This window comes from Vidua chalybeata, chromosome 24, assembly GCF_026979565.1.
Source record: "Vidua chalybeata isolate OUT-0048 chromosome 24, bVidCha1 merged haplotype, whole genome shotgun sequence".
Classification (NCBI taxonomy): Eukaryota; Metazoa; Chordata; class Aves; order Passeriformes; family Viduidae; genus Vidua; species Vidua chalybeata.
Window position 1 is genome coordinate 3,010,917 of NC_071553.1, and position 27,638 is coordinate 3,038,554.

The 27,638-nt window shown below is 45.3% G+C and overlaps 1 protein-coding gene across 2 annotated transcripts in view; it reads left to right on the plus strand.

Annotated features, from left to right (window-relative positions):
• The window catches only part of TRIM33 (tripartite motif containing 33), a 42,777-nt gene extending 28,860 nt beyond the window's left edge, over window positions 1-13,917 (plus strand). The window contains exons 12-21 of one of the 2 annotated variants that reach the window (XR_008434780.1): window positions 1,756-1,888; window positions 2,912-2,975; window positions 3,268-3,427; window positions 4,141-4,487; window positions 4,977-5,100; window positions 6,037-6,111; window positions 6,974-7,126; window positions 8,811-8,861; window positions 8,944-9,977; window positions 10,262-13,917. Coding sequence is in view for 1 of the 2 variants with exons in the window: in XM_053964152.1 (XP_053820127.1) it covers window positions 1,756-1,888; window positions 2,912-2,975; window positions 3,268-3,427; window positions 4,141-4,487; window positions 4,977-5,100; window positions 6,037-6,111; window positions 6,974-7,126; window positions 8,811-8,861; window positions 8,944-9,156 (1,320 nt within the window). In the remaining variant the exon portion in view is untranslated. Of the gene's footprint in view, window positions 1-1,755; window positions 1,889-2,911; window positions 2,976-3,267; window positions 3,428-4,140; window positions 4,488-4,976; window positions 5,101-6,036; window positions 6,112-6,973; window positions 7,127-8,810; window positions 8,862-8,943 lie in introns of both variants that reach the window. The other variant, XM_053964152.1, reaches the window with a different exon arrangement.
• The last annotated feature ends 13,721 nt before the right edge of the window (window positions 13,918-27,638 follow it).

The following is a 27,638-nucleotide window of genomic DNA, read 5'->3' on the forward strand; positions in this document are numbered from 1 at the left end:
CTGCTTTTGTGGTTAGGTACCAGGACTTGGCCATGGAATGGTGTAATTAGCATTTAAAGTTGTGGAATTTAAACTCATTTCACCTCTAAAATATTGCAAAAAGTTGTTCAAGCCCTGGGAGTAAAATGGGAATTACACACTCCATGGCATCCTCAGAGTTCTGGTCATGTGGAGAGCATGAATCAAACTCTTCAAAGAACTCTAGTTAAGCTGGTGATTGAAACCCAGATGTCATGGATCAAATGGCTCCCTCTAGCCTTGGAAAGAGTTAGAACCCAACCCTGGTCAGACGTGGGGTGTCACCCTATGGAATGTTTGGGTTACCCTTCCTGACCTGCCCCACAAGGTTGCCACCTATGAGGAAGGAGAAGCCAATGCCAAGAAATATGTTATGTCTATAGCACAAACCTTAGAAGGACCTGCTCTACCTGCTAACCTTTAGATTAATCAGTATTTAATGTGTCCTGTAGTAAAATTAACACTTGAATTAATCCCAAGTACTGTGTTCACTTCCTTTCTTCCACAAGACCATCATGTGGAAGATATCAGTAGAGTAATTAATGGTGATGTATTTTGAGTGCCCTGAATGGTGATTTATTCAGGGTTAAAGCTGCCTGGAGTTTCTCTTCGATGTTCCTAGAAGGAAGCACAGAGGGGACATGTCCCACTGTCCCACAGAGAGGGGACACAAGCTGAGGTAGATTTTGAAGCTCATTTGGAGAGGTGAAAAGCAAAATGGAATGTACATGTGGAGGCAAAGAAAGTAAAAGGAATGTGTTTTCTGCAGGAGTGTTTGGGAGGGGAGGAGGATGATGGCTTCATCCTGAGAACAGGACCTTTGCAGTGAAATGCCCATGTAAAACCCAGGAGATTTGGTCACCATACAGGAAACAAAATAAATTTCATCCAAGATGGTCTGCTGGAACACCAGCTGCAACTTTGCAACTCTTTAATGTTCAGGGCTGGTGTGTTCAGTGTTCTCAGGAGGCTGCAGGTCATTTTTATTGTGAGAATGGAGGAGAAGGAGGAATCCCATCTCAGTGTGAGCAGTCTGCAGTGCTGGGGCTTTGAACAGAGCATTACCATGCAACTTCCAGGTGCACTGAAAATGCAGGATTCTGCTGAGATACTCTTCTTTTTGTACCAGTTCATGTAATAGCTGTTATGGATTTTAGTTGGATTTAGTGGATAGAAGTGTTAGTCCTTCAAGCTGCTGGCACAGTCATTAAAACCCCTGTGTTTCAAACATATGATTGCATTTTGCACACTTAACACATTTAAGCAGTTAGAGCAACAGGGTCCCTGTTTCCTTGGGTTTAACAAGTACTAAAATCTATTTGAAAAGTGAGTGGGAGATTTCCCATCATGTTAAGGAAAGACAAGATTATGACCTCCCTTAATATCTTAATTATGGAATAACTTCTGCAGCCTCAGAAATCTGGTAGTTCACGACTAACACAACACCATGTGTGTGACTGACACACTGAGCAGCTGGCAGCCACAAAGTTTGCAGTGAGCTTGTGTAAGCACAGCCCAGGATCATACTGGAAAAAAACCTCAAATGTAGGAGCTTTTAAAAAAGGTCACTTGAAGTTTCTGATTTGAAAGCCTGATTTCTGCATGAAACTGATGAAAATATTTGCTGATGTCCTGAATCCTTGAAGGGAGAGGGAACAATTGCAGTAAAGACAGTGATCACAGTTTAAAGGTGTGAATGAGACCTCTCTGATTCAGATTTTTGTTTTTCCTCCTTAGCTGGAAGATGCTGGTTCCAGTAGTTTAGATAATCTGCTAAGTAGATACATCACAGGCAGCCACCTCCCCCCACAGCCTACAAGCACCATGAATCCCTCCCCAGGACCTTCAGCTCTGTCTCCAGGGTCATCAGGTAAATCTGATGGGTTTTTCTAGAGCTTCCAGAAAATGATGGGTATTTTCTGGTATTTAAGTTGAAAAAAATTGCCTAGCATTTCCTGCCAGAAGGGAAGTGATGTTTTATTTCAAATTTGTTTTGCTCAGAAATAGATTATTCTGGAAATTTCAATTTTCCCCTCCTTTAGAGATGTCTTTGTAGTAACAAACTGCCAGCACATGGATGCAGTATTCCAGATATATATATATGTGTGTATATATTTATATATATCCATATAGAGACACTGTCAGGGTCATTCTGAGTATAACTAATTAATGGTAGAGCTTTTCTTATGCACGTGAGCAAATTAAGTCACCAGTACCTAACACTGAGTTATTTAAACATTGAAAATGTCTATTTTTATCAGTAAGAAGATTATTTCAGTCAATGGGAAGAAATTCTTCCCTGTGAGGGTGGCCAGGCCCTGGCACAGGGTGCCCAGAGCAGCTGTGGCTGCCTCTGGATCCCTGGAAGTGTCCAAGGCCAGGCTGGATGGGGCTGGGAGCAGCCTGGGACAGTGGAAAGTTCCCCTGCCTGTGGCAGGGAGTGGGACTGGATGGGCTTTAAGGTCTCTTCTAACCCAAACTATTCTGGGACTTGATGTTTCTCTTGCTTTTCTCTACAAGACTTGTAAAATCCTGTAAATGAATGGCTGCAGCAGTGGGGCTTCCTGGGTTTCTCCAAACCTGCATGCAAACCATGCAGAGGCTGCTTTTTTGACTTTATTGGCTCTCAGTGCATAAAATTTGAGGATGTAATGGTCTGAAGGCTTTAGCACTGCTTGGATTAGGTGGAATAATTTTGGGACTATTAAGAACTGTGTGTTGTCATTTTATTTAATGTGATGTGCTAGATTTGTTGTGATCAAAAGACTGAGAGAACAGCTGGCTTAGGTGACTTAGTAAATTGAGATATTCCTGCAGCATTTCTGGGCTTTCTCAGCACTAGTCAGTGAATGTAAACTTGTACCAAATCGCCTTCTGTGCTGCTTCTTTGCAGGTTTATCCAACTCCCACACCCCTGTGAGGCCCCCCAGCACCTCCAGCACAGGCAGCAGAGGAAGGTGAGTGTCACATTAACACTGTCAGCTTAAAAAAATCAGACATGAATAATTTCAAAAAAGAATTTGCAAACTGTGCTTTGTCGTAACTGTGACCGAGGAATGGAAGAATGCTTACATGAAGATTTATATTTTTATTTTTTTTTCCTCCACTGTGATTCTCCTGTGTCTTGTAAACTGGAGCTGTTGTAAATGTGCTGACCCTTTGCCTTTTTTTGGGAAACAGTTACCTGAATTTCTTTGTCCTGTTGATTTATTCTCTTATTTATCTTGTGATGTGCTGATGTCTTTGCAGCTGTGGCTCCTCGGGCAGGACTGCTGACAAAACTGGCATTGGCTTCAAGGCTGACCAAGTGAAAGTAAAGCAAGAGCCAGGCACAGAGGAAGAGATCTGCAGTTTCTCAGGAACAGTAAAGCAGGAGAAAACAGAGGATGGCAGAAGGAGTGCTTGCATGGTAAAGTTAGTTTATGCTCAGTGTTTTCCTGGCAGCATGTTTAAGAATTTAGGAAGGAAAAAAAAAAAAAGGCATTTTTACTCTAAAGCTTCATTCTAAGAGGTATTTTCTCCCTGGTAATGCTCTGCCAGGCACAGAGTGGCCTGTAATGTAAATTTTATCTTTAATGATTGAAATTAAGTGTTATAGAGTGTATTTGCTGCTTTTAATCCCCAATTAATAAAAGCTGTGAGTCACCCATTGATAGTGGACATTCCCACGTGGGTAATAATTGCATTCAGAAAACCTCCAGTCAGTCAGAAGTTCTTAGACCAAAGTATAAATCAAATAATTAACAAATGAATATTTTTCAGTGTTTCCCAGCTATGCTTGATTGAACAGGATTGTGTACAGGGAGCAGGGTGGTGGAGTTGAGGATTTTTCCTAATGACAATGAAGTTGTCATTAACAGCTTTTAATGACTTAGTGTGTTTGGCTTGTAGCATTTCTCTTGTTATATATCAGAAGAAATGAGAGTGAACTTCAAAGAAAGGACATGTGAAAAAGCAGTTTTCAGTACTGTGTGCAACTCAGCTCTGCCTAATGATTTCCCATGGTTTTTGGGATATGAGCATGGTACCTTTGAATGGTGGGAGGCTTTTGAGTTCCACCAGAGGCAGAAAGATGCAGCTGCAAAATCAACTCTGATTTTCCACGTGCTGCTTTCATTCCAGCTCAGCAGCCCCGAGAGCAGCTTGACACCACCACTGTCCACTAACTTACACCTGGAGAGTGAACTGGAAGCTTTGGGAAGCCTGGAAAACCACGTGAAGACAGAGCCAGCAGATCTGAGTGAGAGCTGCAAGCAGCCTGGGCACAGCCTGGTGAACGGGAAATCGCCCGTGCGGAGCCTCATGCACCGCTCGGCCCGAGTGGCAGGAGAGGGCAACAACAAGGATGACGACCCCAACGAGGACTGGTGTGCTGTGTGCCAGAACGGGGGGGACCTGCTGTGCTGTGAGAAGTGCCCCAAGGTGTTCCACCTCACCTGCCACGTCCCCACGCTCCTCAGCTTCCCCAGGTAGCGGCTGCAGCGTCGCGGCGTGGGCTGAGATAGTGCACGGAACCCAGAGTGGTGTTTCCTCCAAAATCAGCTTGTTTGGGGTGGTTTCTATCCTACAGAAATACGACATTTCCAAGGCCTTGCCTGAGTTGTTGGTGTGTAGCTGATCAGTGTTTATTTGATAACAGAATCCAGTTTTGTTTATCTGTTTCTGTAGAGTCTGACAATGTGATTCTGTTGTGTAAAGTTCATTTTAAGGCAAGGTGAGAAGGGTGTACTATAAAGTTTATACTTTTTATAAAGTATTAAAGCATCATATGAGGGCAGGAAAAATGGCCTTGACTGGCAGAATTATTGTGAGCATTAAGGGTCATTCTTTAGCTTTGGGTATCCAAGTCTTTACTGCAGTAGAGTGTGAATCTGTAACAGTGAGTAAAAACTATTTGTAGTCATCCCTGATGAGAATTTATCCCTGGATGTCTGGAATAATTGTGTTTTTCTCTTTAGTGGAGAGTGGATATGTACATTCTGCAGAGACCTGAGCAAACCTGAAGTGGAATATGATTGTGACAATTCCCAGCACAGCAAGAAGGGCAAGACAGCACAAGGCCTGAGTCCCATGGACCAAAGGGTGGGTGTCAAACCTGCAGGAATCTGCTTCCCAGAAATCTGCTGTCTCACATCAGCTGCCCCCCACTGACTGGTTTTGCTTTGGCTGAAGCAAATGAAATGTAGTTATGGCTTTGCAAACAACCCAAAATGATTAATGAGGTTTTCCCTGCTGTGGCCACATCTCCAGGTGTTGGTGACCCTGGGAGTGCCCCAGTGCCTTGGGACTGTAATCACTGAGGAGCTAAAACTCAGCATGAACACAAATTCTGCATTTAAATGCATGATTTTACACACACTTGATTAAAAGTCCTTTGCAATGAAGGTGTCACCTTCATAAAATATTTTTGTGAGCTTCGTGTGTTGAAGTGCATTCTGTGAGAGGTGCTGGGATCCAGGTGCATTCTTGGGGAATTTTAATTACCTTGACAATCAGAATTATTTTTAGCTTTATCAATCAGCCTCTGTGTAGTGTTAAGAGTATTACCAAATCAAATTCCTCTAAAGGAATTACAAGCAAAGCAAGGAAAAAGATTTCAACAAGGAATTTATAGAAACACTCTGGCTCTGCTTTCAGATTGTTCAATTTTGTCTTGTGGGGAAGAGAAGAGTCTGCAGCTCAGTCCTTTCCTCTTACATGTGGTTGTGATTGCACAAAAGCAGTAAAAGTGGTTGTAGTTGGTATTTTATTTTTAAATTTGCAGTATATTAGCATGTCTAGGCTTTTGGTTAGGAGGGAGAAAACAAAGAGGAAATTTGTGAACAGCAAATGGGCTTCTGCCCCTCAACTCTGCCCTCCTGAGAACTTTACCTTTTTTAATGAAGTTGAGGGGGTTGCATTTAAATTTTCTAGTACTAAGCTGTTAAAGTACAAGCCTATTTAAAGTAGGGAGGTATGAATTTGTGGGCTAGGGATAAATTAAGACTATTAATCTGACCCTGTTTATTTCTTTATAAGAAATGTGAACGCCTCCTGCTTTACCTGTACTGCCACGAGCTGAGCATTGAGTTCCAAGAGCCAGTCCCAGCCTCGGTGAGTCTCCTGAAAAAACAGCTGGGGATTTCTGTTTGGTGGAACAGCCCTGAGGGTCTGGAGCTGAATTTGGGAAGGAACTGACTGCTTTCACCAGGATCAGTCTAAAAGTTCTGGCAGTCATCCAGCATTTCATGGGTCTGACAGGGTGAGCAGCTGATTCTGGAGCTGCTCCAGGCAGATGCTTCACTCCCAGTCTCAAAACCAGATATTTAAAAATACTTCCAATAAGCAGTTATTGAATTGGAACAAGATGTCTCAGGGTACCCATGAAACTCAAAATGCTTTAGGAGGGCTTTTTGTTGCTTTTTGGACAAACTTTTGAATGAGAGGAGGGAATAAACTGCTTTGACTCTTGTGTTTTCAGCTGTAAAAGAAGTAACTGTAATGAAAAGCTCTGCTGTGCTGTGAGAGACACGGAAGGTTAGGAAGAATCTCAGAGTGGTTTGGGTTGGAAAGGACCTCAAAGTTCATCCAGTGCCACCCCTGCCATGGGCAGGGACACCTCCCACTGTCCCAGGCTGCTCCCAGCCCCATCCAGCCTGGCCTTGGGCACTGCCAGGGATCCAGGGGCAGCCACAGCTGCTCTGGGCACCCTGTGCCAGGGCCTGCCCACCCCCCCAGGGAAGGATTTCTCCCCAATATCCAATCTAAATCTGCCCCCTTTCAATTTAAAACCAGTCCCCCTTGTCCTGTCACTCCATACTCTTATAAAGAACTTTTTAAACAGTTTGAGGAAAGGAAGTTGTTCTGCTTTGCTGAACAAGCCTGAAATGAGATAAGGGATTGACACCTTCAGTGCAGAAATTCAGCTGTGAACTCTGTAGCCATTCAGTGATAAATCACTGTTGGTTTTTTACAGATACCAAACTACTACAAAATCATAAAGAAACCAATGGATTTATCCACGGTGAAGAAGAAACTGCAGAAGAAGCATTCCCAACACTACCAGACCCCCGAGGACTTCGTGGCTGATGTCCGGTTGATCTTCAAGAACTGTGAAAGGTTTAATGAAGTATGTTAACTTCCAATCTGAACACCATTTGTCCTTTTAAATGAAGATTTATTTCAACCTGGTTGTGCAGCTTCTCCCATGAAAAGCTCTGCTTCCAGTTGTAACTTCTGCTTTTGGGGCAGATGCTGAATCAGACACTTAAAAACCAAACAAAACTCAAGGCAATTGCAGAATAACTTCTCATTTTTTAGTTCAGCTGGGAGACCAGAGGGAGCCTCTAAAATGTATTCAGTGGTATTTGTGAGTGAGGAGCAGGGTGACCTGGTTACTGTGCATCAGATTGATTGTAGAAGTGCTTAGGAAGTGCCATAAAGACAACCAAAGAGTCCTTGCAAAGTGTCTCAAGCTGCCCAGGTAATTGTTTTGCACTCATGGAACCTGGTGGAATCCGTTGAGAAACTTCCTCTACTGAGGAGAAATCTGCCTTTCTGAAGTTATTCTGCTTTTAGTACCTCACACAAATGAATCCAACAAAGCTTTGTGGCTACTGTGGCTCTTATTAACCTTCCTGCTTGAACTCCTTGGTGGCTGGGCTCTCACAAAAATCAGTTTTCAGTGGATAACTTGGGTATGGAGTCATATTTCTTACTCATTTTGTAATGATGCCATCTGATAATGAAATATCCCTTACACCTGAAATGTGACTTGGGGAGATAAACTACCTGAATGTTACTGCTAGTGGAGCAATGGAAAAAATAATCTGAATATCCAAAAAAAAAAAAACAACAAAAAAAGGGTGATATTGTGCTGAAACTGAGTAGGAGTTAAGGGGGTTCCTGATCTTTGAGGTGCTTTAAAGCAAGGATGACAAAAGCCATCACAGGGAATGGCTTTTTTCTGACCTTAAAATGCAGAAAGCAGCCAATATTTCTTACTTCTCTGCAAAATGTAACCTGGACTTGCAATGTTTGGGCTGCATTTCTGGCCCCATGCAGAAGGAAACTGAAGGAACTGCACAAAGCTGCAATTAAAACCTCCCTAGGAAAATTCAGGATCAATGATGTGATGCTGGAAGTGCCCACAAGCACTTGGGACTTTGACAGCCCTGACTCCTTTATGTCCCTGCATTAGGGGAGGTTCATGAGGTAATTTTAATTATGTGAACTTCTCAATCAGGGGAATTAATGAAGCATCCACTCTAGAGGAAAACATGCTGCAGCTCTTAGAGACCAGAGTACAACGAGGGAGGAAGGACTGAGGGATGTGGTGATTTTTTTTCTGACTTTTTTTAAAAAGAAAAAAAAAAAACGTGTTTCAGCTTGCCTGGCTCATGGCAAAAGTTGAGTCACTCTGACCTCTCACAGCAGCACCATGTCGAGTGCCTCTAAGCCAAATGCTTTTCCAAAGCAGAATGCAGGTGGGGTAATCCCCAGGAAATCTCCTGGAGCTCTTCCCTCCGAAGGAGACTTTCCCACAATCGTGTCCAGGCAACTCCAGTTTACTGTGAGGAAAGCAGTGATGAGTAGAAAATGGCTGGGAGCCACTTGTACCAAAGTTGTGTGTTCTGTTGAAGGTTTATTTACCACCTAAGACTGTTTTATACCTAAGTTTGGGAACTAAAGCTTACAAACCATAACAAACTGTGTTGTTGTTATGGCTGACTTTAGTCATCCAATCCTGTGCGATCTCGTAACTTTAGAAAGGATTATAATTTCATTTTTTTTGACTCTGGTATCCTTTTTAGATGATGAAAGTTGTTCAAGTTTATGCAGAAACACAAGAGATTAATTTGAAGGTAAGCGTTTCAGACCATGCACACTTGGTGAAGGGATGTGCATTTCCAACAGGTGAATATTCCTGTCTTCTTTCATCCACAGGCTGATTCAGAAGTAGCACAGGCAGGGAAGGCAGTTGCATTGTACTTTGAAGATAAACTTACAGAGATCTACTCAGACAGGACCTTCCAGCCTTTGCCTGAATTTGAGCAGGAAGAGGATGATGGTGAAATAACTGAGGACTCCGATGAAGATTTTATACAACCACGTAGAAAACGCCTAAAATCAGATGAGAGACCAGTGCATATAAAGTAATCTAATGATATGGACCTAAAATTTATTGTAAAAACTGTTATTTAAGTGTTCCTGGAATATTATCATGCCTACAGTGGCCATCTTGCAGAAGCTGATAGCTTTTTAAACAGTATTAGATAACAAAAAACACTTGTACAGAAAAACATTCGCATCAAAAGGGGAAAAAACCTGTATTGTAAATTTTTGGTGGTTTGTATTTTTTTTTTCCTTGATTACTTGCTATATTCTTTCTTTTCCTGATGGAGGGGACACACTCATCCTGGTCTCACAGACAGAGGTGGAGGAATGTTGAAGAGAAGCAGATTTGATAGGAGATGTTCCGTGTACAGATGAGACTGTAGTGACACGACCTGCAGGACTGGACCCACTCAGTGACTGTGTCTTGCATTACACTGCAGTGTAAACTGTGAGCAGAGCTCCTGAAATCCCCTCTGTGTCCACTCAAGTGTGTGTTGGTCGTTGCTTTGATCATCCCATTGAAGCAGGACTGTGAATAACTGATCTGTGTCCATCCAACTGTTGACATTTTGCTTTCTTTACTCCATTTTATGTAGAGCAAAAGGAAGAAGAAAGAAAAATCATTAAACTGTTCTGAATGGGCGAGTGCAGGAATGTGAGGCAGATGAAAGGCTAAGCTGGTGGCTCCAATCCCTTTCAGTAGGACAAGGTGTATTTATTAAACTCCTGTACCCAGAACATTTTAATGGCATCCATGGCAGAAGTCTCAGCGTTGTCATCTGTCCCTGACCCCCTGATGAGGCAGAATGTTCTCTCCAGTATTCATTCTCTACTTTTCTGTACTTAAAATATAGACTGAAGAGGTAATAACTGGTTGGGGCGTTTTTCCAGTCTTCCTAAATATCAGTTTCTAATAGACCACTCGGCAAACAATAACCTATTAACTACCAAATGTGTAAAATTTCCTGTATTCACTTTGTCTTATTTGTAAATAGTGAATTGAGATTTCTTGCAGGTCAGCAACATTTGCTGAACTGTTTTTAAGCTAATATGTATTCTTATTGATTGTTCCTATCAAGAAAAGATTTGTAATATATGCTATTTCTAACATTGCATTCATTTTGAGGTTCTGTCTTATTTTTCTTAGAGTACTTCTCAGAACATTCTTCAGAAGCAGCTTGTGAGGGAAATGTGCAGGAAGATTGGAATCAGTCTGAGTTTGGGTTGCCTGTCCATCCACTGAACAAAGCACTTGCACAGGGTTTGGCCTTGAGTGGTTTCTGGTCCAAGAGTGAGAACAGAACAATTTCCCAATTCCCTCAGTGACCCCTGGGGCACCTCTGCAGTGCCTTCCCTTGCACTGCCTCCATCCCAGCATTCCTGGTTAGAAATCATGGAATCACAAGGAGTTACAGCTCCAGCAGTTGTTTTCTTTACTGACACAAGTCAGTACTAGAAATAAACACAATTTCTGGCCTTCATATTGATCTTGTTAAAGGAAGTTGAAGAATTCATGTAACCAAGGAGCTCGAGATGGCAGACTCTGAATTTGCCATCGTTTGTGTGGATCCAGCAATTCTGTGGGAGATCCCTGGGGGTTTGGTGTGCTCAGCACAGCAATTCCTGTGACATTGTTCACGCTTTACCATCATGGTAAAGAGAAATATTTTAGCACAATATCAAATTGAGAAATGCTCTCAGCAGTTTTTATGCAAATCACTGCAGATTTGGTTTCTTTTATAAGAACCAGTTCTATGTACCTTGGGATTCTCCCTCTTGCAATAAATGAGGGGACTGAAGATGTTTTTAACTTCCAGCTCACTTCTTTACTCAAATGGTACACTTCAAACTCAAACTGGTTGGTTTTTTTTTTAATTTCTTAGACATTAACAGTGCTGTTTTAAGTTTATTTTTTACCAGTTTGTATGTGAAAGGAAAAGGAATTCCACTTCAACATATTAAATTGACAAAGAGCAACAACTTTGCCTGTGGAAAAGCTGATGTGTGAATAGGACACTGGTAGTGACAAGGGATCATTTCATGGCTCTGTGTATTGCCTATTTATGCATTTCTAGTTTCTCGGCTTCATTTTGCAAAAGGAATATTATTAAAATTATCATGAAAATAAGATTCTGTGAGCTCTCTTCACTCGGGCCTCCTGTTTTTGTGGCACTTCTGGTACCTTCAGGCCTCACCTTTTGAGCTCTACCCTGGGCAGCAGCTGGGGATTGGATCCTGCAGAGACCCTGGGGATGAGCCAGAGCACGGGATGGGCACGGGGGGTGCCAGGTGGAGCCCAGGTGGAGCTCAGAGGATCCCAGGTGGAGCCCAGGGGATCCCAGCATAGCTCAGGGGATCCCAGGGGATCCCAGGTGGAGCTCAGAGGATCCCAGGTAGAGTCCAGGGAATCCCAGCAGAGCCCAGGGGGATCTCAGATGCAGCTCAGGGCGATCCCATGTGGAGCACAGGGGATCCCAGGTGGAGCCCAGTGGGAAGGACTCACCCCAAACCCTCCAGGGAGGTTTGTGTCCCCCTGGCTGCTGCAGGACCAGGACTCTGCTCCCCACCCAGACCCCAGAGCAGTTCCCAGTGGTTTGGGACAGCCTTGCCTTTGAGGTGGCCTCTCCAGCACTTCACTCCAGGTGGAGAACTTGGCCAGCTCATGCTCAGCATCTTCTGCACACCAGGAGTGCAGCTGAGCTGGACTTTGCTGAGCCTGAGCTCTCCCCTTGCTCAGACCCCAGTGACCCTCCAGAGCTGCTCCTCCCATCCATCCCCCAGTGCTCAGCAGGATTATGTGGAATTTTCAATGTGTACAAGAAATCTCAAGTGTTTCTTTGATACAATGAAACAAAACATTCTCTTATTCTTCTTCCCCTTCATTTTTGAACTCCCAAAGCAGCAATTCAGTGATTGTTTTGAAAGCAGCAAAGTTCTGTTTGAAATTATTTGAAAGGGCAGATAAACTCTGCCAATCCCTTCCCTGATCCTGTAGTCTGGGTGTTCATCACAGAACTGGGAAGGGTTTGCTCAGTGGAAACAATTTTTTGTGCCTCACTGTAACTCATTAGAGGGTTTCTATTAATGAGACACATTAATTTTCTGGGCATCTTCTCCGTGCCAGCTGCTGGGTGTGCAATGTGTGAGTGGCTTTACCTGGGGAATCAGAGTTTACATCAGGAAATCCTGTGAAATTGTGACCCCACAGGGGTGGCAGAAGGAATCTGGCATTTGGTGCAACTCTGCTCTCATTTAAAACACTCCCAAAAATTTGTGTCTCCATTTTGGCTGGGAATTATTGTTGCCCTTGAAGTTTTAAGTTAATCCAAAGAAGGAAAAGGCAGTTTGAACTGAGAGTGCAAGGTGCCCAGTGTGAGCTGTCCTGCCATGGAATTCCTGGTGATGAGAGGAAATTCAACAGCTAAATGGGCTCGGGGCTTTTATTTAGCTGTGCCCTGGAATTAAGGGGCCTAGAGCAGAGTAAGGCAGAGCTACTATCCAAAAAAAAGGGGATTTGCCCAACTTCTGCAAACAGAAATGCTCAGTGAAGTGTGGAGAGGTTGTTCCTCTGTGTGGGATGTCACTGTGACACTTCACTGTGACACTCTTTATGCTGGATCAAACATTTTGAGCTACTGGAAAAGTCCCTAAAATGAGCCCAAATTTCTGTTTTATCACCTGGTTTTGGCTGACCTGGAAAAGTTTAGGTTATTGCAGCAGTATTTTGAATCTGTGTCTGTGGTGTACTGGGAATTGGCTTTTCCCAGCTGGCTTTTCCTTGTTTTTCTCACTCTCTTCCTCAGAAAAAAAGCAATAAAACTGCTTTGTCATTTGCCTGTCAGCATGACAGGAGTCCTTTCCTTAGGAAAACGATTTTATAGGGAAGTTTGTATGCAAATCACAAGCCTAGCTTTTAAAAACAAACTGCAGCAGTTCCTGACAATATAGAGTGTGGCATTTTATTTTAAAAAATTGGGGAAAGTTCCATATTTTTTTAAGGAGTAGCTGTTTGCGCAAATAATGGAGGTACTTTTTTAAAATAAAAATGTAAATGCCACAGTTTACACAGATGGCACGTATGGATTGTATCTTTGGGTATGGTGATTTATTTTGTCTTCTCAAAGTGTGTGTGCAGTAACTCTTCCATCTACTTCCACTTGGCTTCTGGGGATCCTTTTTTCTGTGCTTCCTGATGTATCAGGATTGAAACAGCTTTCCAAAATTGCAGTTAATTTGGGAATCTTTATTAGAAGTGGACTCTGAGATGTATGAAATGCAGCTTGGGCCTTTTCTGTTGAGTGAAATCACAGCTCGAGGCTGCTGTCTTTAGAATTTATGGGGTTTCTACAAAGAGAGGTACTGGAATATTTTGTGAGCTGGACTTTGGCAGGATTCAGTCTGGAGTGAGCTCCCCTGGCACATCTGTGCTCACCTGCAGTGGGGGTGTTTTAGGCTCAGAACACCAGGACACATGTAAATAATCCTATACAGATTTGTGCAGTGCAAAGCTTGTTTTACATGTAAACATTCTCCTGGAAGGGTTAAATCATGGCATTCTTCGATTCTTCAATTATTTCCTGCTTCCAGTACTGGAGCTGGCTCATTTTGCACATTATAAACTTGCCTCATCTTTTAATATGATTCTTAAAAAAAACCCAAGTGCTGTTTCTGTGATATTGTATTATCTGAATCATCCTATTTAACTTTTTTTAAAAAAACGTTATTGTTTCGAATTGTTCTGTTCCTGTGGTTTTTTTGCTGGTGTGTAATTAAAATCAAATTTTTCTTTCCCTGGTTATTTAATACTTTAGCTGCCTGTAAATATTTCTTGTTAAGTGCTCTGGAATGTGCTGTAGAAGTTGTATTAGCTCAGTTTAAAGCATTGTTTGGAACCCATTTTGGTTGCTTATTTCTATTAAATTAGAAAAATCATTCTTTCAATTTGCGTTTCTTTCTTGCACATCATCAGCTACGGATCCACACCTGGCACAAGACTTTCCTGACAACACCTGCAGTGTTGAAATTGGGTGAAATTTGGGCTGCAGGAGCCCAGGTGAGCCCAGCTGAGGCTGCAAAAAATGATTTGTCACTTTTATCAACAGCTGGGCACGAAACACAAGGGTTGGGAGGTCTCTGGACCTTTTGCATGCAGGGAAAAAGCTGCACACCTGCAATTCTGCTCTGTCCCCTCACCTGCAGCTGCAGCTTGGTGGGTGTGCCCTGAGCTGCTCCCCAGCGCTGGTGAATCCCATTTTTGGTGTGGATGTTGCTGCTGGAGCAGTGTCCTGACTTCCCTGCTCAGAGCTGGGGCTTGCAGGTCTGGGGCTGTGCCCAGCTCAGCTGTGGCAGAGTCCAGGACATCCCTCTGGCTGTCCTGAGCCCCTGGCATGAAGTCAAAAACACCTGTGGCTTCGATTGCAGCCCGTGGAAAAAGCTGTCAATTTTATATGAGGGATTACAAGCCACAAGGGTTTGAGTAGTGTCATATTTGAATTAACACAGGGTGGAAAAGTAGAAATTTGTGGTTTTTAGAATGTAATTCCAGGGTACAAGATGGAGGGATTTGGGCGTGTCCTAGCCTTCTTCTCCTTCTTCTTGTCCTCCATTGTCTTGCTGTGATGGGACACTTTTCTGTGGGTTCAAGGTAGAGATTCACTGTCTAACACAGATGATGGGAATTGGTAATAAATTGCAAACATACACCACGGAGTTTTGAGTACATAAGGTGGGAGCTGCCCGAGGCTCGGGGCAGAACGCTATGGTGGCAGAGCTGGGCAGGTCAGAGAAGGAATGTTATAGATAAGGAGAAATAAACAACCCTGAAAATGCAATCTGACACATTCCAGACTCCTCCTTTGGCTGTGGCAGGCTAAGGGAACGAGGACTCTCACAAACTCAAAGACTCTTTACGATCTTGGGGTCACCCTGACCATCAGAACCCTGAGAAATCGAGAGAGCTGCAGCTCTGGACTGCTCTGGCTGGTTTGGGCAGGAGCCAGGAATGATTGCAGCTCCTGGATGCAATCCTCAGGAATGATTGTGCTCAGCTGAGCACAGACCTGCCCGGAGGAAAGGGAGTGAGTTTGCACCTGTGGAAAACGGGATAAAGGAGAAAGAAGTTTTGTAAAGTTTAATATGGGGTAAGAGACAAAAATCCAGTGCTGGATTATGTCTTTTTCTGACCCAGAGATGGGACAACTGAGAGGTGTTTTAAAAACTTTTACTCTATTTTTAGTCTTCTAAACCATCAGAGAAGTTGTTTTTTTTTTTTTTTTTTTTTTCCATTCAAGAGAGAGGGGGAAATGTGGGGAATGGATTTGTAGGAAATTCTCCAAACCAAGGCTCACATAGTGTGCATCTGTATGCAAACACTGAGATCAGAAATGTTGACTTAGAAATGCCATGGAATAAGACAAACATTGAGAGAGAAATGGAACTAGGAACAAGTTTCAAACATTTTTCTACAAATCCATTTCCCACAATCCAGCGCTGGGGTGCTCCTGAGCCAAAGGACGCACAGGCACCTACAAACAGAGTTAACTTTATAACATCACCTGCATATTCACGTGTGTCGTGCACTATTCAAACATTCTCGTGAACTTCCTGATGTTTTGGGAACTCCTTTGTTCGACTTCTTCACACTGCGTGACATCCTGGCTGTCAGGCCAATACATTTTATTTCTTCCTGTGTCTCCATCCTGCTGTTTCATATCCTCTGAAAAGGATTCTGTGTTTCTTCTTGAGATTTCCCATGGTATTCTCTAACTGTCCTCTGGTGCTCTGCTTTGTGTCAGGGTTGTCACTTGGACAGGTCGGTCAGTGGATGCCTTAAAATGTTTTTAGTTGCACAAAAGCCTTTTTTTTCATCTTATGTTTTGCTCAGGTCTATAATAAAATACACCCATCACACTATTATTTCTGTAAGTGATACACTTATTATATTAATTACACTACTATTTCTATGAGCAACACAGTGCATACTTAAGATATATATTATATTACATTATATTACATTATATTACATTATATTATATTATATTATATTATATTATATTATATTATATTATATTATATTATATTATATTATATTATATTATATTATATTATTTTATTTTTAAATTATTTCTGAATATTTAAATATTATTTCTAAATATTTAAAATCAGCTATAAATATTTACAGATTATTATAAATATCTAGATTATAAACCTTATATTTTATATAATAAATATATTATAATATTATATAATCATATTACTTTATATTATTATATTCTAAATTAAATATAATTATATTTAATTATATATTATATATAATTATATCATTAAATATAATTATATTTCATTTATATTATAAATAAATATAATTATAGTCTATATCATATTATAAATATTATATATTATAACTATATATATATATAATGATGACATATATTATAAATATTTATAATCACTAACAACATGCAAAGTCGAATACATAAATGTGAAAGCCAATATTATCTGGTCGTTTTTCACACACCTCAGCTAAAGTTCCCCTGGAATAATTTTTGTGCAGCCAGTGAGGGAGGGCTCTGGTAACCGGGAATGCCTCCCAGCCTGCAGGTGTGTCTGAACTTCCAAACCAGGTGAAGGCTCTGATCCAGGCAGGTCTGTTATGTACCAGCAGCTCCCTTTGGGCTGTTAGAAATGAGAAGCTTGACTCAGCCAACACATCAAGCAGCAATTCAATTTATTAATTTATTAATTAATATGGTCACGTACGAGCAGAGACAGCGCTGGGTACAGTGCTGGGGGTTTTCCCCTCCGACTGCACACTGCTGAGCTTGCTGGTATTTATTGATCATACTCATGCATATTCCTAAGCTCTTCTCAGCAGTTTCTATTTCCCATTTTTACACCAGCTTTCAGCAGTTTCTATTTCTACCTTTTGACGTCCCAGTTCTATACTTCAGGGTCGTAAATCTCTGATGGTGATGTGTGGTTCCTTTCCAGTTTCTATACTCTGTTGTGATGTATTCCAGGTTTCAGTATCGCAGGATGGACATCCCAGGATGTGTGTCCACATGGGGTCCAGCTTCTATTTTCTGGGATCATTAATCTATGGTAGTGATGTCCAGCTTCCCTTTTTGAAATTATTAATCAGCAACCTTGATATCCATCTTCCTTCTCCAGGAGCTTGAGACAGGGTCACTTCCCTTTCTCTTTAAATCCTTTATACATTCTAGAGCTACAGTTTAAAATCCTTAGTACTAAGCAACATTCTAAAGTTATAATTCAAAAGTTCTTATTGCAAAACAGCTTAAGACTTATAATTGTTATTTGCAAACAAAAGATTGGTTCAAAAGCCTTCTTCCCTGCTTTCCTCGGTTGTTTATTAGAACTCATCTCTAAAGCTGTCCCATGGCCGTGCTCCACACATTTCACAATTACAGTCACACAGGCTGCCTTTATTTACCTGACACGAAACACAGCTTTGTATTTCACAAGGCTCATGACAAACTCCAACTCTTCTCTCGCTCTTTGTTTATTCCCTGAGTGCCTGAGGTGGCTGAGTGTCACAGAGGCTCCTTGAGGAGCACTGTGTTCTAGGAGAAGGTTCAGTGAGCTGCACTGAGGCTTCTGTTCTTGCTGAAACCAAGCACACCTGCACTCACTGCTGCCCTTGCTGGGCTCTGCTCCTGCCCAGAGGAACAGCTGTGCTGGAATTCATGAAATAAAAACCTTCTGAGTCCCTCAGAGAGAGAAAGGAGTGCAGAGATTGAATTGGAGCCTTTAGAGAAACTGAAATATATTAAACCACACAGACATGAAGTAGGAGTGTAAGTTTTAGTTTTAAGTAAGTAGAAATATATCTCAAGTGCCTTAAGAGACTGTGTTAGTAAAAGCCCCAAAGCTTAAAGTTCAGTAGTGTTACCTTTCACAAAATTAACTCAGCTCCAGACATAACAAAACCACAGCAGATCATTGCTTGCATTTCTAGATAGAACAGATAGAACCATTTGCATGAACAGGCAGAACTATTTGTGTAGATTTTGGGTAAGAACTGACACTGCTTTCGCACATGAGAATCAAGCCAGGATAGGTGCAGGAAGAATGTTTTAGAATCGTGATTTTAGCTGATTGGATGATTGATGAATAAAATCCCCCTGTATTGGGGCGCAAAAACAACAAAAAAGGTGGAAGTAGCTTCTGCTGCTTCTGCTGGGAACATCAGGACTCCATGGCAGAAAACTTTTGATGTATTCATGCAATAAACAACTTTACACCACCCAACAACTGCCCCTGTCTCTTTGCAGACCCAAGACCCAGGCAGAGCTTGACACAGTTCAGGTTTGCACCTGCACTGTTGCACTTTCAGCCCAAACCCTGGTGGCACAGCTGGTGCTGGCTCTGGGTGGGCACGAGGGGTGTGAGTGCCCTGCTCAGCCTCCCTGGAGCTGCCAGAGCAGCAGCGAGGAGGTTGTTGCCTTCTGAAGGCTGAGCTAGAGCAGAGCTAGACAGAGCTAAAGAATAAAGCAGGGATTTATTGGAAGGATCTCCTCAATGGAGCTTCTGCTGCTTCTGCTGAGCCCAGCCAGGGCTGCACCCAAGATGAACCAAAATGGTCAAAAAAATGCACAACTGGTCACAGGGTCTCTCACTTTTATAAGTTTTGGTCTATTTGCATATTGGAGTTAATTGGAGTTAATTACAGCTTTAGCTTATGAAGTTCCATCCTGCTTGTTTTTCTCTCTCCAGCCCACGTTGTTTGTGCTCTTGGGCCTGAGATTTGGATCGTTTGTCCTTGGTCCCCAGCTGGGGAAGGAATTGTTTTGTCTCCCTGCTCTGTGCAGAGAGCTCAGCATCCCCTCATGTGAAGCCCAGACCCACACACTAAAGCAGCTCAGAACGTGAAAAATAGAAAAGCCAAACCTGAGACATCAAGGGTGGGTTTGTTTCTCTTTTCCAGGTGCTGCCTGGCTGTGTCCAGAGCAGCCCCAGCTCCACCAGCCCATCTGCTGCAGCTCTTTGGGTGGGTGCAGTTGGCCTTTGTGGCTGGGCTGGCATCTGGCATTTGCAGCTCCTCTGTTTGACTCCACTCAGGCTTGCTTGGATTTTCTTTCTCTTAATGCCCTGGGTTTAATTCTCCTGGCTTTAATTAATTCTCCTGGCTTGCTCCAGTGACACCGAGCTGTTCACCCCATCACACAGTTGCCAATTTTCATTTCAACCCAGGGTGAAAAATCCCATCCCAAAATCCTACCAAGGATTAGCAACGGCTGCTAAACTGTTCAACCCCTTGCTGCTATTGTAGAATTCACGTCTGTTACAGAATCCCAGAATGGTTTGGGTTGGAAAAGGCTTTAAACTCATCCAGTTCCACCCCTGCCATGGGCAGGGACACCTTCCACTGTCCCATCTTGCTTCAAGCCCCATCCAGCCTGGCCTTGGACACTCCAGGGGTGTGGATATCTGTGCAGACACAGATGATTTTGGAGTTAGTGCTGTCTGAGGGTTGAGATGATGGGTCTGGATCTTCTCCAGAGCACTGGCCTTCCTTCCCCTGATTAATCTCCCTCCCCATGTGAGCTCTGGGTCTCTCCAGTGCCTGAACAGGCTCACAGGGGCTGAACTGGACTCCTGCCTGTTCCTGTGTCCTTTGCTCAGTGTTGGTGGAGCAGATGGAGCAGAACAAAGCACTTAATGCTGAACAAACTGCTCTTGGCCAAATTACCTTCCACTGCTTCCCACGGGCTGCAGCACAGTGCTGGCTGATCTGGGTTAATGCTTGGGCAATAGCAAAATGTTTGCTAAATTAGCAGGATTTAAAACCTGGGATAGAAACTCCTGTTCCTCTCACAGACACATCAGATGAGCACGTTCAGCACAGAACCTCAGTGAGCAGATGGCACAAGGCTGGGTCACAGTGGCTGAGGGTGCTGGGGGACCCCTCACCAAGGAGCAGGCAGAGTGTGCTGGGCTCTATCTGCTGCTTCATCCTGGCACTGATGTTCATCTTCCACCCCTGGGAGTGTCCAAGGCCAGGCTGGAAAGGGTTTGGGATAGTGGAAGGGGCAGTGAAACCTGTCCCTGCCCATGGCAGGAATGGGATGAGCTTTAAGGTTCCTTAAAAACCAAACTATTTTGGGATTCTGTGATCTGCTGCCTGGCCCTTTTTGCACCCCAGCACTGCCCAGGGGCAGAACTTGCAGCTCAGCCCCTGCCCTCCCTCAGACAGAACCTCTGAGGCTGGGCAGGATGAACCACCCCAACTAAACCTGTCCAGCAGCTGCCTGGCTGAGAGTACCTTTACCTTTTTTTTTTTGTCTTGTATATCAGAGACAAAACCAAAAGCCTTTTGTGGAGGAAGAATTGCTCTGAAGTGTTTGGAAATGACATCTTTTGAAGATTTCCACCATGGTGGGAATATGGGGCTGGAGTACACCTTTGGGCTGTGCTGTGGACAATGGGATCTGCATTGCAGTGTGCATCTGTTTCAGATCACCTTCCTGTCAGGAAAGGGAGAGCTCTGAAAGTGCCTGGAACCCCCCCTCATTCGGAATTTTCTTTTCTTTTCATGTTTGGTGCAGTTCTGCAGCTGCCACCAGGCACAGCAACACGGTCTGTGCCCTGGATCTGGCAGGGGTTTGCTGCTGACTGCAGAACAAGGTGCAAAATTCCAAACTGAGTCTTGTTTCCTCTCGGAGTTTGCGTCTCCAGGCAATCCCAAATGAAAATTCTTCATCTTCTCTATTTGCACTAAATGTTTCCAGAGGAAGGAGATGTTGCAACAAGCAGGGCCCAGGCTCAGGGTGCATTCTGCTTCTGAAATCAGACAGATTTGGAGACAGATTTGGAGGCAGATCATCTGCCAGCCTGGGGGTTGGTCAGCTCAGGAGCTCAGGGAAGGTGCTGGTACTTCAGGGATGGGGTGGGAAGCACGGAGAGCTCTGGATAACCGTGAAGGCAGGTGCACCATCCTGCCAAGAATCCCCAAATTAACTGCTCATTCCTTAAAATCTGCTGCCCGGATGGCGGCAGCAGATGGTGCTGTGAACACAGAGCTCTGCACGCCGGGCTCCGAGGGAGCAGGAGCTTTTCTGGGGCAGAAACTCTCGGCTTTGCGTTCTGCAGGTGGGCAGGGACCTGCTGAGGGCACCCCCAGAGGTGCCCCAGTGTGGCCCACGGAGTGGCTGGGAAGGAGCTTTGCAAGGAGAGAGGGAAGGGCTCTGCCCTGCTCCATCTGCCCCCTCCCAGGGCCCTGCTGGAGGGGGGCTGCAGACTGGGGGTTCAGTCTCCTCCATTTCTGACCCTCCCTCATGTGTGAGCAGAGCTGATGGGGAAAGCTGGGGATGTTTGTGCTGGGCACAGCTGGCAGCAGAATGATCTATCCCCTCCCTGCCTCCTGCCCTGGGCAGCTCCACGGGCACCAGGGCTGGGGAGGGAGAGGAGGGGATGGGAGGGGATGTGGGAACAGCCCCTGTGTCCCCTCCTCGTCGCTGTGGCCACAGGGATCTGCTGGAGCTCCCAGCGAGCAGGAGCTCTGTCAGGCCACCAGCTCTGTCCCCTGCCTCTGGCAAGTGTGAATGAACCATTCACAGTGAACAGCTGGTGGGGGAATGTCACCAGGTAGTGCCAAGGAGCAGAATGACAGAGCCACAGAATGACAGAGCCACAGAATCACAGAATCATAGAATTACAGAATTACAGAATTACAGAATCACAGAATTACAGAATTACAGAATTACAGAATCACAGAATTACAGAATTACAGGATCACAAATCACAGCATCACAGAATTACAGAATCACAGAATTACAGAATCACAAATCACAGAATCACAGAATCACAGAATTACAGAATTACAGGATCACAAATCACAGCATCACAGAATTACAGAATTACAGAATCACAAATCACAGAATATCCTGAGCTGGAAGGGACCCAAAAAGGATCATTCACTCCAATCCCTGGCCCTGCACAGACACACCAAATCCCTCCCTGGGCATCCCTGGAGTGCTGTCCCAATGCTCCAAGAGCTCTGGCAGCCTCGGGGCTGTGCCCATTCCCTGGGGAGCCTGGGCAGTGCCAGCACCCTCTGGGGAAGAACCTTTCCCAAAATCCAACCTAAACTCCCCTGGCACAGCTCCAGCCCTTCCCTGGGTGCTGTCCCTGTCACAGAGAGCAAAGATCAGCATCTGCTCCTCCTCTTCCCCCCAGGAGGAAGCTGTAACTGCAGCGAGGTCTCCCCTCAGTCTCCTCCAGGCTGAGCACCACCAAGGAACTTCTCATCTGAAATCTTGCCCTGGACTTGTCACTTAGCCAGGCATGCAGCGTAGCTCTGGGTGCTCTCTGCTCTGCTGAGGCCTGGCCAGGAAGGAGATGCTCCTCAGCCACTTTCTGCCTCTCAGAGTCTTGGTTTGGGCTCCTTTCCATGAGCAGAGCAGTAGCCAGGGCAGTCAGTGCACAGATTTGCCCTGAGGTCTGAGCCCACCTGCAGGCAGGATCTGATGCTGTTCTTGCCCTTGTGTGTCCTTGGTGCTGAGCAGAGCTGAGGCCAGGGGAGATCTCAGCCTGCCAGGGGTCTCAGCCCTGGATTTTTGGGTCAAATCAGGCCCTGCAATGGATGTTGGGTGTGTTGATCCTGCTTGGAGCTCAGGACACCGAGTGTTAATAACAGCTATGGGGTGGGCTGGACTTTCCCTATGTCCAGCTCTTCTCCTGCTGCCCTGCACTGAACAGAAAGGAAGGGTATAACCACCAAGGAACAGGCAGAGCCAAAACTGGGAATACTGAGGCATTTTGGCTTTTCCTTCATTACTCACTGGCAGAGCTGGTGGGGCTGTGGGTACCTGTGTGTGGTCTGGGTCTCCTGTTGAAGTTGCAGCACGTTCCTGCTTTTACCAGCCTCGTGCAACGTTCTCCTGCCCTCTGGAAAACCTGATTCATCAGAGTGTGTAGTCAGCATTCAATCCTCTGCTGTGCTGTCTGGGAGTTCTCTTTCCCAGTTAGGTGTCCAGAAAAACCTCAGTGTGCTCTTTGTTAACTCCACCACTTCCCAGTTCCCTTTCCCAGCAGGAGATCTGGTGCTGCTGCTTCAGGGGTGGCTGTGGACATGTCAAACCAGTTTAATCTCCTGCCCAATTATAACCAGCCTGATTCTCCTGCAGATACTGGCCCAGGGTCCTTCTAGTGGCTGAGCAGAACATCAGTGTGCCAGGCCACCTTATTTGCTGCTGGCTGTTGAAAACTAAATTCTGTGGAAAGTAATTCAGTTATGCTGGTGGGTCTGGAGACTCTGTCCTGCCCTGTGGTTCCAAGGATCTCTCTCCTTGCCTTTCCTGGGCGATGGGCACAGCAAGTGGCTTCACAGGAAGGATTTCTGGCTGCAGAATCGTGGCTGAAATGGGATTTATTTGGGCCATATTTGTAAGGTGGCAGAGCTTCATCCAAATCAAGGCCTGTATCCTCAGTTCCCTGATGAGTTACTTCTTCCTTTTGACTCGACAATGTTCTTTCCTCTTTGCTCCTGAGTTCTCAGAGTCACAGAATCACAGAGTGGTTTGGGTTGAAGGGACCTCAGAGTCCATCCCTTTGCAGCCCTGCCCTGTGCTGGGCTCTGAGGGCAGTGCTGGGAGGATGTGTGACTGTCAGACAGCAGATAAACTCAGCAAACAACTCGAAAGCTAACAGCAGGGTGCCCTTGTCTCTGGTCATTTACAGCCTTGGGAAATAATGTTATCAGTAAGTAAAGATACTTAAACAAACAAACAAACAAAAGAATTCCCAGTGAACTCTTTCAGCCCTGGGAGCTGATGCTGGCAGGAGCAGCCAACACCCCACAGAGAGCTCCCCTGCACCATCCCCTTGCCCCCCATCCCAGCCTTTCTCCAGAGTGAGCCCTCGTAGGGTGGAACCTTTGTGTTTGGCAAAGCTCCCTGTAAATCTTCTTCTGGCAGTGCCCAAGGCCAGGCTGGACAGGACTTGGAGCAGCCTGGGGCACAGGAAGGTGTCCCTGCCATGGCAGGGGGGCTCTGGGGGAGCTTTAAGGGCTCTTCCCTCCCAAACCATCCCATTGCTGTGGGCTCTCCTGCTCTGCCCATGGGCAGCTGGCAGGGACAGCTTTATTCCAGACTGAGGCCCCTCTTTTGGGGGTATGGGGCTCTGGGAAAGCAGATGCAGCAGGAAGCAAAGCTGGGAAAGGCCCACGTGCTGCATGGCTCAGCTGAACCCGGTTATTTCTCCACCAGGGTCCTTGGGGACATGATTGCCAGCACATCTGTCATTCAGGATTCTGTCTGTTGTCACCTGTGGAAGGAGATTATTAAGTAGGGAAGTGATTGACAGGGGCTTTCTCTTTTTTCTTTTTATTAATAGGAGTGTTGCAAATGCTGCTCTGGGCTCCCAGGGGAGCTCCCTGCAGAGGAGGCTCTGAGGGTGAGCTGGATGTGTAAACAGCTCCTCCACACACATCCACACGTCTCTAACCAGAAAAAAACACTGGGATTGCTGGCTGTGGGTCTTGTGAAAGAGGTTTGGCATGGCTGAGTGGGATGAGCTGGGAGTGGCTGTGACCCACACCACTCCCAAGGGCTGGAAGGTGCCTGGGAGAGCTGGAGAGACAGGGATAAGGAACTTGGTCAAAGACTTGGCTCCTTGAGGGTGTTGGTGGGAAGCACCAGCCCAGGAAAAGCAGCTCCTGCACATCCATGCTCCTCTCTGGAGGCTGCTGGAGCAGGTTAATCAAGGAGCTCTCAGGTTTCTTTTCACATGTTAATATTCTCCTGAAATAAAAACATTTCAGCGTTTTCTCTCCCAGGCACAATTGTGCACCATAGGTTTTGTTTTCCCTGTTATAAAATACTGCTATTTTTATTGCTTGTATTTCCACTGGGAGAGATAAAAATAACCAGAATACAGCAAATACTTTGTTAGCACACTGGGGGGAAAAAAAACCCAGCTTATAACTCCTTATTTCCCATTACAGACAGCAACTTAGAGTGGTTCTTCCAGAGGGCTGAGATCAAGGATGTCCTGCTTTGCTTTTTGGTTTCCATGAAGACACTCATGGCTTAAAGCCTGGGTTAATTCCAAGGAATGTGGGGCTTGGGACCTCCTGCCCTCCCTGCCAGGTGTTACTGGAAGGTGGCTGCAGATGGATGTGTTCAATCTCTGACTGTGCAGACACATGGAATTTATCCAGGGCCTTTTATCCAACCCTCTCTTCTTTCCTGATGGAAATGGTGCTGAGGTAAAGCCATATGCTGTGTGGAGTGGGGATGTTTCAAACCTAAAGATCCCTCATTTCATGGCTGCTGGAAGTGGGGATCAATGGCCAAAGCCTTGTCCTGCTCTGGAAACCCTGAATGCCACCTGGAGCCTGTTGGGATTAAATGTCAAAGGGCTCCTCCTGCTTCCCTGAGCTGCAGTGGCTGAGCAGGATGTGAGAGCAAAGGCTTCCCAGGAATCTTCAGCACTTTATAACCAAGGACAAATTTTAATCTCTCTTCTGAGTTCTGACACCAGCACTTTATTGGCCTTCAAAGAAAGTGCAGTCTTTTAAAAATAAATTATGCAGTGATTCTGATGGAGGTGTCCATGGCACAGAAGGCTGAAATGAGACCCTAAAAGCAGCAGTTTTTCATCTGCTCTCAGAGAAAGGATGTGTTAATATTGATCATTAACATTTAGGCAAAGGCCAGCTTGAGCCTTCTGACAGCCCTGGACCAACAACAGCCACTGTGACCTGGGGGAGGCAGGATTAACTGTTTGAGTCAGGGAGAGGAACTGAAATGGGTCTAATCCCAGCCTAATGCTCGTTCCAGGGCTTTGCTGCCATAATCTTCCTGAAATTTATGTCCTAAATCAGCCCAGCTTGCCAGGCTGACAGAGGCTGACAGCCCTGGGTGGCACCAGGCTGCCAAGTCCTGGAACCATGGAGCACCCTGAGCTGGAAGGATCCACCAGGACCACCCAGGGCAGCTCCTGTCCCTGCACAGACACCCCAAATCCCACCCTGGGCATCCCTGGAGCGCTGTCCCAATGCTCCAGGAGCTCTGGCAGCCTCAGGGCTGTGCCCATTCCCCAGGGAGTCTGGGCAGTGCCAGCACCCTCTGGGGGAAGAACCTTTCCCTGAGATCCAACCTAAACCTGCCCTGGCACAGCTCCAGCCCTTCCCTGGGTCCCTGGTACCTCAGCCAGGCCAGGCTCTCACTTCATTCATTTTATTGAGGCTGTGGCTGGTGTTAAAGGCAGCTGTGGAAGGTCAGAGCTCCCTGAGCTCTCTGGACAATGGCTTTGAGCTCAGCTCAGCTGATACCATCAGCCATCTGATGCTGCTGGAGCAGAAATGGCTTTTTAGAGCTTCCAGCCCTGCCAAGTCAGGCTCTGACTCTTAACCTTGAGGATATGCAAAGATTCCAGGTCAATAAAATGTATTTCAGAAGTCTCACCACCAGGAAAGAGCTTTTGGTGGTAGTCCTGCCTCTGGAACTCTTCCTGCCTGGATGCACACGGCTCCAAATCCCCCTGGCCCTGGCTCCAGCTTTGTGTGCAACACAGCATATTCCAAGATGCCTCTTGGAATCGGAGCTTTTCAGGACACAGAGCCACATTTCCTCGCCCTGAATCCAATGAAGCCAGCCCTGCACAGAATGCCTTGCTGGCACTGCAGGACAGGAGCTGGCAGCAGGGACTGCCACCCCCTGCCACTGTGGCCTTTGGGCTGAGCAGTTTCCTCCCAGGCTGTGCCCAGGAGGGAAATGTGTTATTTATCTTTAAACTCCTCATCTCAGAGTGAGCTCGTGCTGCAGCCAGGGATTTTCATTTTAGGCTACAAATTCAGCATCATCCTTCCTTCCTTCCTTCCTTCCTTCCTTCCTTCCTTCCTTCCTTCCTTCCTTCCTTCCTTCCTTCCTTCCTTCCTTCCTTCCTTCCTTCCTTCCTTCCTTCCTTCCTTCCTTCCTTCCTTCCTTCCTTCCTTCCTTCCTTCCTTCCTTCCTTCCTTCCTTCCTCCCTCCCTCCCTCCCTCCCTCCCTCCCTCCCTTCCTTCCTCCCTTCCTTTTTCCCTCCCTCTTTTCCCTCCCTCTTTTCCTCCCTTTCTCCCTCCGTTCCTGGATATTCAAGGAGCAGAGTATCTATAGTAAATTAACTCCTCCCAAACCCCACATTTCCAGGAATGAAGAGCCAGAAGCGACTCACAACACACGAGGAGGGAACCAGCATCTCCTTTATATTTCTGCTGTTGCTCTGAGCAGCAGATTTGATACTTAGCACAAAGTAATTGCTTTTTAAACTAATCGTGTTGGACTTCAACTAAATCTACCTCGCCATCTCTCCATAGGATAAGTGCTCTCCTCCTCCGTGCAGGTGAGGGGCACACCCCTGCTCTGTGCAGGCAGGAATGAGGTGAAGATTTTGGCTTTCTCTCTGTTCACACAGCTACACCACCCTGGAGAAGTGTGTGAAGGCACAGCAATGCCCAAGAGTTGTGTTTATCCACAGATGACTCGGCACCGTTGCCAAAGGATCCAGATCCACGTCATTTT